We start from the raw sequence: 12,947 nt of genomic DNA, 5'->3' as shown, positions 1-12,947 counted from the left end.
CCAGGGAAGAAAAACCACAGCGAGGGTTTGAAACATCCTGAGACTCACCACGGTCTGTGGAGACGCCTGAGACAGATGAGATCCACTCTTCACTCTTTTCTTTGATGAAGCGCCTTAAACACAGGACCAGATACAACCCCCCCACCCCCACCCCCACGCCCACCCCCACCCCAGGTTCAGACTTAAAACCTCCACCCAGCTCCGAGTCTTGAGACCAGAGTCGTTCATCATTCATCACTTCAGACTCCAGCAGTCCCTGACACCTGTGAGATTCACAAGAACAGAAAAGTCACTGATCCAGGTTTGGTGAGAGGACACAAAGACCTCCTCCCCCTTTTCCTGAAACCCTGTCAGACCGTCTGAGACCTCCGTGGCGTGAGGGAGGGGGGGCGCGCAGGTCTGAGTCTGCCGGGGTTAATGAAGGGACGGGACTTCAGGATACAGGAACTCTGAACCTTCATCTGGTCTCCATCTGCATTTAGAGAAGGTGAACCCTATACACGTCACCTGTTGACAAAGAAAGACGCTGATTGGACGCTGTGTATAAACCAGAGAACACAGACTCTCTTTTCTTTTATCATTTTGTCTTTTTCCTGTCTGTGTTGATTCCTACATTACCCATAATGCCTCTGCATCAGACGGCGGCAGAGGCTCAGGTGTCAGGTGGACGTGCTCGTAGAGAAACGGCATCGTCGGCCTCGAGGTTCAGGAGCAGCGTTAATGAGACTAATTAGTCTGATGTTTGTGAATCATCCAGCTGTTTCTGCTGCAGCCTCACTTCCTGAATTTCAACATAAAAGTCTGATGTTTTTACGCCTCGCCAACATTTTTATATTTGTGCCAAAAAGACGTGTTTATGAAAACGTTCCCGCACATTAAACGTGTTCCCTGAAGGTCTCATGGATCCTGGTCCAGATGAGACCAGTGAAGTCCTCCAGTGTGTGAGAGAAGAAGAAGAAGAAGAAGAGTCACATCAGTTATTGATACTTTGTGTTTTTAACCAAACTTATTTAACATCTGTCAGCAGTGTATAAACATTTAATAAATGTATTTAAATTCAAACACATGACAGGTAACAGCTGTTCAGAAACATCAACTTTAAAAAGTAAAATGTAGGACTTCAAATGCAAAAACTTTCAAAATAAAAGCAAAAAAAAAATTCTTTCAGATATTTAGATATTTGACAAGTCTTTCTTTTATTATGTCAAACATGAATAACAGCTAAATTGTTTATAACACAATAATGTAGTTGTAGACAATTATAGTTTCTATGATTCCAGCTGTTTCACTAACAAACATGAATAGAAACCAATAGAAACCAGTTACAGATGAACACGCTGCTTCTAAATGTTAAATAAGGGGTTAAAATAATCTCCTCCCTCAGACAGCTGATGAACACACTGAGGCTGCAGCTCTTCACACTTCCTGTTCTCAGTCACATCTGTCCACATGTTGGTATCAGCTGCCTCTCACATCAGCTCGTCCTCTTAGATTTCCTCTCTGCTCCTCTGTGCTGTGTGAGCTGTACGGTGGCCCTGAGAGCTCAAAACACAAACGACTTCACAGAACATGAAGATGAGCCCTCAGGGCCACCGTAGGTTCTCCTGTTCGCAGCAGAAGCTCGTGGCTGCAGCTCCACTGATGATGATGATGATGATGATGATGATGATGTTGTTGTTCTTTGTAAGATTCTTGTTTTTATCTCTGTGCTGACAAATCTCTCTCTCCTCCTTTACAATCATTTTACAGCTGCTCATAAAAGTTCCGTTCATTCCTCAGCTGTTCATTTATTCATTCATTCATTCATTCATTCATTCATTCATCACAACTGATCAGAAAATGAATCTGCAGCTGTTCAGGTCGTTGTTTACACAAACACTGATTATTTTCTGGACTGTTGTTCAGACACAACAAACTTCTGATGTGATCAACTCGAGCGACAGGAAGTTGCTGTTCTTGTTTTGATTTTATTTTTTACTGTTTTCAACAATAACGATTCATTGATTAATCTAAAAATTTAATTGGCAGATTAACTCACAGTGAAAATAATCGTTAACGTTACAAAGAAGGACTTCCTGTGACGTCGTCTGGTCCTGGAGCGCAGAGGTTTTTCCAGTAACAGGTAGAAATGCTCACCTGGTCTTCGCCCTCCAGGTCCTGGTCTAGAGGACTGTCAGTCCTGATGAGTCTCTTTTTGGTCCCAACACCCGAACTGACGGGTGCTGTCATGAACATCCAGGGGGTGTCGGACTCTCTTATTAACCTGGGTGTTGTTGGGAATGTTACCCACAATGCATCTGTCTTCAGGCTGATGAACCATGGGACGTTTAGACCGTAGTGAGCCTCCCGAGTGGTGGGAGGGAGGGAGAGGGGGGGGGTGACACCAGAGTCAGGGTGGATCTTCAGCCTCCATGATGTGGACATGAGTAGTTGTCTGTTCAGGAGCCGACACGCCGTTCGTATTTTACAGAAAAACATTGATCTGTAGAGAGTGTGTGTGTGTGTGAGTGTGTGTGTGTGTGTGTGTGTGTGAGTGTGTGTGTGTGCTGTCGATCAGCCCCTGTTCGGAGCAGTGTTGTTTTTGCATGCTTATATAGCTCAGTGTAAATCGATGTGAGTTGCATGTCCGTGTAGTTTTCAGTTGTTCGGCTGGTTCTGTCTGTCGTGGCTTTGGGTGCCTTTCATTTGGTTTCTCTCTCCTTTTTGTTCCCTGTTATATTTTGTACTGAGTGTCCCAGAGGCTGGGAGCATTTTTGAGTTATTGAGCAAAAAAATAAAATTAAAAAAACAACAAAAAAATCCTCCTACAAACAGAACAGGAGCAGTTATCATCAGGTCGAACAGCAGGAACCTGTGAAGAGGTCGTGTTCTGTTTTTGGGCGGATTGTCCCTTTAAGAGTCAAGAGTGCCAACTACAGATGCCAGTGTTGTACAGCAGTGAAAAGCTCACACTATTTACTAAAATAAACCATTTCTCTGTTTTTTTTCACCGGTGAGTCTCAGTTATTTCAGTTTTCACCAGCACACACGTCCACAGCTGCAACGGTCACTCGACTGTTATTAATCTGCAAATATTTGAATAATCCAAGAATCATTTTAGGACATTTTTAAGCATAAATCTCAAACATTCTCTAGTTCCAGTTTCTTGTGTCAGAATTTGATGCTTTTCTTTGTCGTATATCTCAGTAAACTGAACATAGACGAGAGCAGAATAGAATAGAAAAACTTTATTATACAAAATATACAATGAAATTAGGAGCACTGCTGCTGCAAACAGAAAACAGGTTAAGACAGACGAAAGAATAATAAAATACAAGAATATTGCAGTTAAAATATGATAAATACTTTCAAAGAATAGAAAAGTGATTTGCTGAGTAAGATATTAATACAGTGAATATTGCTGTTAAAATAATATAATATAGTGATCCGTTAAAATAGGTCAGCAGATGACAAGATGACATCGTCTGAAGAAACCCCCTCTGATTGGAGGAGAAAATAATCACTGTCCTTGTGGAGGTAGAAGTATATTCAGCAGGTTTGGTGATTAATTAAAAAATAAATTTTATACAGTTCTTTGGTTGAGAGTAAAATAAAATGGAAAGTAAGAAAAAGAAAGATGTAATACATAAAAGCCAGTTATTAGGAAAAGTGTTCAGCAGCTAACAATTAAAATTAAATAATGATATTAATAATAATGATAACCTCAGTTTATAAGTGACTGGATGATTAGATTAAACAGATAATCAATTTAATTGAAATAAATACAAGTAAACAGTGCAGCTCCAGCTGTCGTGATCCTGCTCTGTAGATATAAAAACTGATCTCAGTACAGAGAAACTGTTGTAAGTAGATAGATAGATAGATAGATAGATAGATAGATAGATAGATAGATAGATAGATAGATAGATAGATAGATAGATAGATAGATAGATGGATAGATAGATAGATAGATAGATTATAGATAGATAGATAGATAGATAGATACTAATATAATCATTTAAAATATAGTTTTGTAACAGTGCACCAGGTGTCGCTGTCGCTTAGTTTGACAGCGGTTACTCCCACAATGCACCTCTTCATTGGAGACTCCTAAACTCCTTACTCTTCAGCAGGAGCAACACCAGAGCAGACGTTCGGACATGTGACGTCATGTCGTTTGATTGTCTGTAATTCAACTTGACGGGGAGATGAACTAATGAAAGTTGTGTCAGTAAAGTTGTGACACCGCCAGTCAAAGAGGTGGAGAGGCGGAACAGGTTGTGTCAGCGCCATGTTGGAAGTTTGATCCTTCGGTTCATGCAAATGATGATTGGTGCATTCACGGACATTCCGTGAAAGGTGCAGCCCACACTTGTTACGCTATGCGCCTCAGCCCTTCTGATCCTGAACCGGAAACTCGCTCAATAATTGTGAAACTATTAAAAGAAAACAGAAAAAGCTGACATGTAATCATAATAAAGGTTCTTCTGAATGGACCCGAAGACTCCAGGTTCAGTTTTAATTAAGTTACTATCGAAGCGTAGATGACAAACTTCTAATGACGTCATCTTTGCAGAAATGAAACTTCACAGTTTCGTTAGAGAGAAATCCAGTTCAAGGTGGAAACACTCAGTCAAGGTGTTGATTATTTCACTCATCATGTGTCTTGTATTATATAGAAACGTCATATGGACGTTAACGAGGTGAAACACTTGATTTCCAGTTTGAATGGAGTTACTATGTTTAAGATAGAAGGAGATACGAATAAAAAAACGGTGGAATAATAAAGTTTTTGAACCTGAGAAGGACATATATGTATGGGATGCCATTTTAATCAATATTAAATAAATACATACATTAAATGATGAAAACAACTATGAAATAAATCCTGAAATTTAATAGATTAGATAATAAATGTAGAAATGAATAAATAAATGTAAATTGGTCTGACACAGTGAGATAGCCTGATTTGTATATAACTGATGGAAATAAAAAGAGCAGGAAAATAGATGTGGAATGAGGAAATAAAAGTCTCCGTAAATAGATAAATGTGAAATTATAAAATAAAATCCCCCTGAAATTAAATAAAAAGCTATTCATTTAATTATATATTTATTGATTCTTTATTTATTTATTGTCAGATTTACGTTTATTTGTATATTTCTACATTTATTACCTAATCTAATTATTTCAGGATTTATTTCATTGCTGTATTTATTTATTTATTTAATATTGATTAAAATAGCATTCCATAACATAGAGGGATTTCGTTTGCAGCAATCCCACCTAACAAAAAATAAAATTTATTTTTCCTTCCGTTAGTCCCACACTTTGTTGCGCACATGAAAAGTATCGCGATATTTCCTCACGTTGACTCACGACCTCGAGAATCTCGTTGAGTCACGCAAACAGAGATGGCCGCTCCCTGAACGTCCATGTGGCTTCGCAGGCAGAAAAACTCCTCGGTAATTTAACGTTAACTAATTTCACGTGAGTAAAAGGAGCAGCGGACTCTGCGCTGAAGCTGAGAGCGGCTCCGCGAGGACACGAACATGCAGCACGACGACGTAAGTGTCTTAGATTAGCATGTAGCTGCTAACGTGCTCCGGTACGTCGTTAGCTAACTATTTTATATTCTCTTTCCTCTGATGTTCAGCACCAGGACTAATTACTGAACATTAATTATCTTTATTAATTATATCAGGTCAGAAGTTTCATGTTAAAATGTAACTTAAGCAACACGGACAGTTTTTCTTGTTACACCAAACGCCATTTAATAATGTGTTTTTAAGGTTTCCTGGCTCCTCTGTAAATACACAATTATTATGTGTAGACTTATCTTCTTCACCTTCATGTGCTATTTATTAATAATGTATTAACATGTAATACGTAATACAACAGTACAGTGACGTGTGGCCTGAATCTCTGTGTGTGGACAGTTGGTTTATAAGTGTTTTATTCTCCATTAAAAATGAAGTTGAATTCAAAAATAAAAACTTTTCTCACTGAGATATTTTGACCTTTAACAGCAGGGTTGATGTAACTCACATTATTATGTTATTAGTGAAATCTTAACTAAAGATTGTTATCAATTAATCTACCAATTATCTTTCGATGAACAGTTTGATCTATTAAACATCAGAAATCAAAGAACATGTCCATCACTGTGATCTCTATAAATGTTTTGTTTTGTACGACAAATGATGAAAATACAGTTTATTATAATAACACCAAGTAAAACAGTGATGTGTCGACCAATCATTGCATCTTCTAATAATAAACTTTATTTAAATAACACTTTTCTTAACAAGGTTACAAAGTTCTTCACAGAAAAAGGGGAATTAAGAACAAAAGAAAAACAAACGCATCATAAAACACAAGTTACACAAAAATATAAATTGTATCATGGGAAAATAAAACACATGTCAAACATGGGATTAATCAGTCCTTGATATCTTATAACCCACTAATTGCTTCAGCTCTTTGATCAAGTAGATTAGATGAGAAAACAGAATTAATGGATTACTCCAAGAGTTGATCAACAGAAGATAAAGATACAAGACAATTCTGATCATTAATTAATAATCTATAATGATATTTTAAAGAGTCTCTAGTTCCAGAGTCTCAAACATGAAGATGTACAGTACAATACAATAAACTGAATTTGACTCTGAAAACAAACCAAGACATTGATAGTGAGTGTGTTTACATGTGCATCATGGTTATGATTGGCTTGTTGAAATATATCTGTTTTTTGTGTTGCACTGGCAACTATTGATTATTTTCATTATTGATTAATCAACTCATCTGTTTCTGCAGGTGATCTGGGACATTATTGGAAACAGACAGTTCTGCTCCTTCAAAGTCAAGTAAGTGTCGAACTGAGCTCCTCACTCACTCACTCACTCACTCACTCACTCACTCACTCACTCACTCACTCACTCACTCACTCGTTGTATGACAGTTGTCATGTGCAGTAGCTCAGAGTTAGAGAATATCTCGGTGTCTGTGCTGCAGGTCAGGACTGACACAGTTTACCAGACAGACATTTACAAAAACAACCCGTTGGTTTTCATCCGGAAAATTCTGATGGTTCCGACAATTTGGAAGCGGTTCTCTACTGGATCCGGTTCTTGATGCCCTCCATACGTTAGTGGCCACAGTTCACCATCTTGTAATGGCTCTTTCCTCTGTCCAGTAGAAGCTTTGGTAGAACAGAGTCTGAGAGGAACGTTTCAACACGTGGTCGATCCCTGACATGAGGAACTGAGGAACTACCCAGTGTCAGTGAGGTGTTCCTAATAAAGTGCTCACTGACTGTAGAAATCAACCCGTGAAATGTGATAATAATAATTTATTCAGCAGGGAGACCGATTCCATAATTAACCAAAGCTTATTAATTACTCTTTTTGTTGTTTATTAAACCAAGTGATTTGATTTGAGAATTGAAATTCTAGGAGAAAAGGGGAAAATGAAGGAGTTGATTTGGCAAATTTTGTTTGTGGATAAAGAATTTTGCAATTAGAAGGATGAAGTTAATGAGATATTAACTTGGATTCTCATAGTAACAGATGATATGTTTAAAGTTGAAGGAGTAGAGAGAAAAAATGAGACGCCAGATCTCCGAAGCTTCTGGGACACAACCAGATGTTTGCTGTTAGTGATCAGGTCTGTCAGACGATGATGTCAGCGGATGACATCATCCAGGTAACTCTCTCTCTCTCTCTCTCTCTCTCTCTCTCTCTCTCTCTCTCTCTCTGTTCAGGACGAAGAGTCAGAACTTCTGTCGTAATGAATACAACATCACAGGCTTGTGTAACCGCTCGTCGTGTCCGCTGGCCAACAGTCAGTACGCCACCATCAGAGAGGAGAAAGGTGACGCCTGTCAACATCCTGCTCATGTTTTCATGTGGTTTGCTTCATGTGTTCATCAGATGGTTTGTAGAATCACTTCTTCTGAGTGATCCGTGGCTGAAACAGGAGGAGGAAGTGATGTAGTGAATGACGGCTGTGTTTTCTCTGCAGGTCAGTGTTTCCTCTACATGAAGGTGATTGAGAGAGCAGCTTTTCCCGCCAAAATGTGGGAAAAGGTGAGTTTGAACCAATCAACACACAGACACACGGCTGCAGGTCAAAGCTTCAGATGGTCAGAGTGAAGTTCCCTTAAGGAAACTTTAACTCAGACTTTAAGGGAAATCTTAACTTAAGGTGTTTTGATCAACTGTTTTTATCTTAATGAAACTTTAAGTTAGGCTTTGATATAAAAAATGCTGCATAAAACACCTTAAGTTAAGATTTCCTTAAAGTCTCAGAAGGCTGGGAACCTCTACTTCAAACGGTGAATATTAAGTTATAATTGTGTGTGTGTGTGTGTGTGTGTGTGTGTCTGCAGGTGAAGCTCAGTAAGAACTATGAGAAAGCTCTGGAACAGATCGATGAGAACCTGATCTACTGGCCTCGCTTCATCAGACACAAATGTAAACAGAGATTCACCAAGATCACACAGTACCTGATCCGCATGCGCAAACTGGTCCTGAAGAGACAGTGAGTACAGCCGGCACACAGCCGGCACACAGCCGGCACACAGCCGGCACACAGCCGACACACAGCCGACACACAGCCGACACACAGCTGATCCAGAGACATAATCAGCTGTTCTGATAATCGATGGGTTTTGAACTTTTTGTTGAACAAAATAAAACGTTAGAAGACGTCGACGTTGTGTAAGTGACGTTGTTTTCTGATGTTTCAGAGACTAAATGATTAATTGTTTAATCAAGAATAATAATTTGCATATTAATCAATGATGAAACTGATCAATAGCTGTGTGAAGCCTGAGCAGAACAAATGAAGCTCAGGGTGAGAGTCAGTGGACTCTTCAATGTGTGTCTTTTTTTTTGATCTGAAAAAGAGAAACTAGTCCGACAGGTTGAATCAGAAAATCAACATTTTACAAAAACACGTTGTTGTTGTTTATGAACGTGTTTCTGTCGGTATCCAAGAAGTGCAGGAAGTACAGCCCTTCAAAATAAGAGGAGAACAGGAACATATTGATCTTTAGTTTGAGCTTCTCTCATCACGAACCTGGATCAATCCAAACTGTAGCAGCTTGTTGTGGAGACTGAACAGTCACCTGTCAGGTGAAGGTCCAGTGATGTCATCCAGGAAGTCAAACAGGAAGTCCAGGCTGATGTTTGGGACTGACTGTTTAACATCTGTTTTTCTTTGTTCAGGAGGAAGCTGGTTCCTCTGAGCAGGAAGGTGGAGCAGAGAGAGAAGAGGAAAGAGGTGAGTTGACTCCACCTGTTGTTTCCTCGTCACATGATCACACTCGCACTTCTCAGGTGTGCTCACCTGTCGTTCTCCCGCATTGTTGTGTTTGTAGGAGAAAGCTCTGATCGCCGCTCAGCTGGACAACGCCATTGAGAAGGAGCTGCTGGAGAGACTCAAACAGGGAACGGTACGACTCGTTTATTGATCATTAACGAGTCTCTGCCACTAAAACCTGAATCTGTGACTTAATTAAAAGTTTTTCTGTTTTCAGTACGGAGACATCTACAACTTCCCCGTCCACGCCTTCGACAAAGCTCTGGAGCAGCAGGACGACGAGAGCGAGTCCGAGTCTGAGGAAGAGGAGGAGGGGGAGGAAGAGGAGGATGATGAGGTGACGGATGAAACTCGTCACACACAGTATGTGAGTGTGTTGGTTTCCACAGACTCTGACTGGACAGTTTGTGTCTCCTCTGTCTGCAGGACGTCGGGAAGAGAGAGTTTGTAGCAGAAGAAGAAGTGGAAGAGAGCGACCTGAGCGACTTCGAGGTAAATCACCTGTGTGTGTCAGAGGTCAGAGGTCAGAGCAGGTTCAGGTGTCCATAAGACAGTTTTCAGACAAATGTGAAGGACGAAGTCAGCGTCCGCCTCCAGAATATTCTGATGATCACTGAAACATCAAGATCATAATTAACTGAAGATTTTCTGCTTCTGTGTCTGACGTCATAATAAACTGGATCCAGACAAATCAAACACAGACTGTGACTGTTGCACCAGGAACACGCTGCTTGCGTTGCGTGAGCGTGGCGGCTGATGTCGACGTTTCTGACAGAAAACTTCAGTAAAATTCAGACTAGACAGACACATTTTTTATTTAGACAAGTTTTATGTCATGTTGCTGGTATGATGTCACTATGACATCAGCAGGTCTTTTCTCTGTCTGTTTCTGCTGCGTCACACTAAATCTCTAGATCACGTGACGCAGCCTCGAGGCGAGTGTCTCGCTCCAACCTGTTGACATGAAAACCAAGACGCTCCGCAGCTCTCTGAATTCATCCGTTGCACAAAGCAGTTTAGTTCTTGACTGTCTTAAGCCGGACTGTGGCACAATTAATTCTGAGTAAATGAAGACTTTTTTCAAAATAAAAGTTTTAAAAATGGTCGACCGATGAACCTCATCCAACCACTCAGCTTCGTTAGCAAACACAAATTATGCTAATTATGTTATGCCATGTTTTCCTGTTTTTTTGTTGTTGGGTGCTACTGGTCAGCACAGGTGTCACTGATTGTTACCATGGTAACTTTGGTCTTAGACCTGAGTCAGTCTGTGGGTAAGGTGTCAAATGTTTTTCTTAAAATGAGTCAGTCTGAAGACACTGGCAGACTGACATCTCTCTGTGAAAATACTAATAAACTCATCAGTAAATAATTTGAGTCTTAAATGTGAAACCTGCAGAAACTGATACTGTGGTGAACAGTTTTATTGACCCAATGATTAATTGATCAATTTTGAAAATAATTAATAGATATAGATAATTAGTAGTAGCAGCTTTTTTCTATATAAACGTCTGACGTCGCCTCCTGTTGTTTTATAGACGAAAAACAACAGTTTCTTTTTTAAGAAACAAACAAGAAATCTAACGTGACACCTGTTTGAACTTCTCTTCTCTCAGGAAATGAACAATCTGAAGACGAGCAGCGACGAGGAGGAGGAGGAGTCGAGTGAAGAAGAGGAGGAGGACGAGAAGGAGATGGAAATGGAGGTGGAGAAAAAGGCCCCCAGGTCTAAAGGCAAATCTCCGGCTAACGGAGCAGCAGCAAGGAAGAAGCGAGCGTACGTGGAGATCGAGTACGAGCAGGAAACAGAGCCCGCCTCCAAGAGCAGAACCACGTCGTGATGTCAGCTGTCAATCAAACTGTGAGCAGAGACTCTGCCGAGGACACGATCCTCCTCCCACCGTCAACCGAATCCCTCTGGAACACATGCGCTCAGGAGGTGGTTTCCCATCACTCCCTCTGTCTCTGTTCATATTGACAGTGACGTATAAAGTTTTCTTGCAGGATGTGGTCTCAGGTCTCCTGTCGGTCTCTGAACCAACGTCCAGTGAGGACCGGGGTCTGGATTTGAGTCCTTTTCAGTTTTCATCATTTGCAAACGAACTTGTGAATAAATCTATCTGTTAGAAATGTTTCATAACTCTTGAATATTTGTATGTGAAGTCGACGGATGAACGTCACCTTCACTCAGGTGATGAAGTGAATGGAAACATTGACCTTTAATTAAATGACGTGAATCAAAACATTTCAGTTTCATGTGTCTTCATTGTGAACGTGCTTTACTATACTATGTTTTGATGACGTTTTTATGACTTTTTAAATATCTTTCATGCCTTTTTTTTAGGACTTTTTATGCCTTACTATACTATATTTTTTAAACTTTTTATTCCTTACTATACTATGTTGTTTTTATGACTTTTTATGCCTTACTATACGATAACTTTAAAGGTTTTTATTCCTTACTTTTTATGACTTACTATACTGTGGACTTTTTATGCCTTACTGTACTATGACGTTTTTATCACTTTTTATGCCTTACTATACTATGACGTTTTTATCACTTTTTATGCCTTACTATACTATGACTTTTTATGCCTTACTATATTATGTAGTTTTTTTTTACCTTTTATGCCTTACTATACTATGAAGTTTTTCTGACTTTTTATGCCTTACTATACTATGACGTTTTTATGACTTTTTATGCCTTACCATACTATGATGTTTTTATGACTTTTTATGCCTTACTATACTGCAGACTTTTTATGCCTTACTATACTATGACTTTTTATGCCTTACTACACTATGTCGTTTTTATGACATTTTATGCCTTACTATACTATGACTTTTTATGCCTTACTATACTATGATGTTTTTATCACTTTATATGCCTTACTATACTATGACTTTATATGCCTTACTATACTATGACTTTTTATGCCTTACTATACTATGATGTTTTTATGACTTTTTATGCCATACTATACTATGACGTTTTTTTGACTTTTTATGCCTTACTATACTGAGGACGTTTTATTCCTTACTGTACTATGACTTTTTATGCCTAACTATACTATGACGTTTTTATGACTTTTTATGCCTAACTATACTATGATGTTTCATGCCTAACTGTGCTATGACGTTTTTATGACTTTTTATGCCATACTATGACATTTTATGGCTTATTATACTATGACGTTTATATGACTTTTTATGCCTTACTATACTATGACGTTTTTATCACTTTTTATGCCTTACTACACTATGTCGTTTTTATGACTTTTTATGCCTTACTATACTATGATGTTTTTGTATCTTTATATGCCTTACTATACTATGACTTTTTATGCCTTACTATACTATGACTTTTTATGCCTTACTATACTATGATGTTTTTATGACTTTTTATGCCATACTATACTATGACGTTTTTTTGACTTTTTATGCCTTACTATACTATGACGTTTTTATGACTTTTTATGCCTAACTATACTATGATGTTTCATGCCTTACTGTGCTATGACGTTTTTATGACTTTTTATGCCATACTATGACATTTTATGCCTTATTATACTATGACGTTTATATGACTTTTTATGCCTTAGCATACTATGACGTTTTTATCACTTTTTATGCCTTACTAT

The 12,947-nt window shown here is 38.9% G+C and overlaps 1 protein-coding gene across 1 annotated transcript; it reads left to right on the top strand.

The window, feature by feature from the left end:
* The first annotated feature begins 5,351 nt into the window (after positions 1-5,351).
* mak16 (MAK16 homolog) lies at positions 5,352-11,543 on the top strand. The gene is made up of 10 exons (XM_022765867.1): positions 5,352-5,546; positions 6,799-6,848; positions 7,745-7,854; positions 8,005-8,069; positions 8,372-8,523; positions 9,213-9,267; positions 9,365-9,439; positions 9,524-9,643; positions 9,733-9,798; positions 10,923-11,543. The coding sequence occupies exons 1-10, from the start codon at positions 5,532-5,534 to the stop codon at positions 11,145-11,147; spliced, it is 933 nt and encodes a 310-aa protein (XP_022621588.1). The 5' UTR covers positions 5,352-5,531; the 3' UTR covers positions 11,148-11,543.
* Positions 11,544-12,947: the final 1,404 nt, after the last annotated feature.

This window comes from Seriola dumerili, unplaced genomic scaffold (genome assembly GCF_002260705.1).
Source record: "Seriola dumerili isolate Sdu_G_001 unplaced genomic scaffold, Sdu_1.0 BDQW01000783.1, whole genome shotgun sequence".
In the NCBI taxonomy this organism is placed as follows: domain Eukaryota; kingdom Metazoa; phylum Chordata; class Actinopteri; order Carangiformes; family Carangidae; genus Seriola; species Seriola dumerili.
Note: the sequence above shows the minus strand (reverse complement) of the source record. Positions and strands in the feature narration are given on the sequence as shown.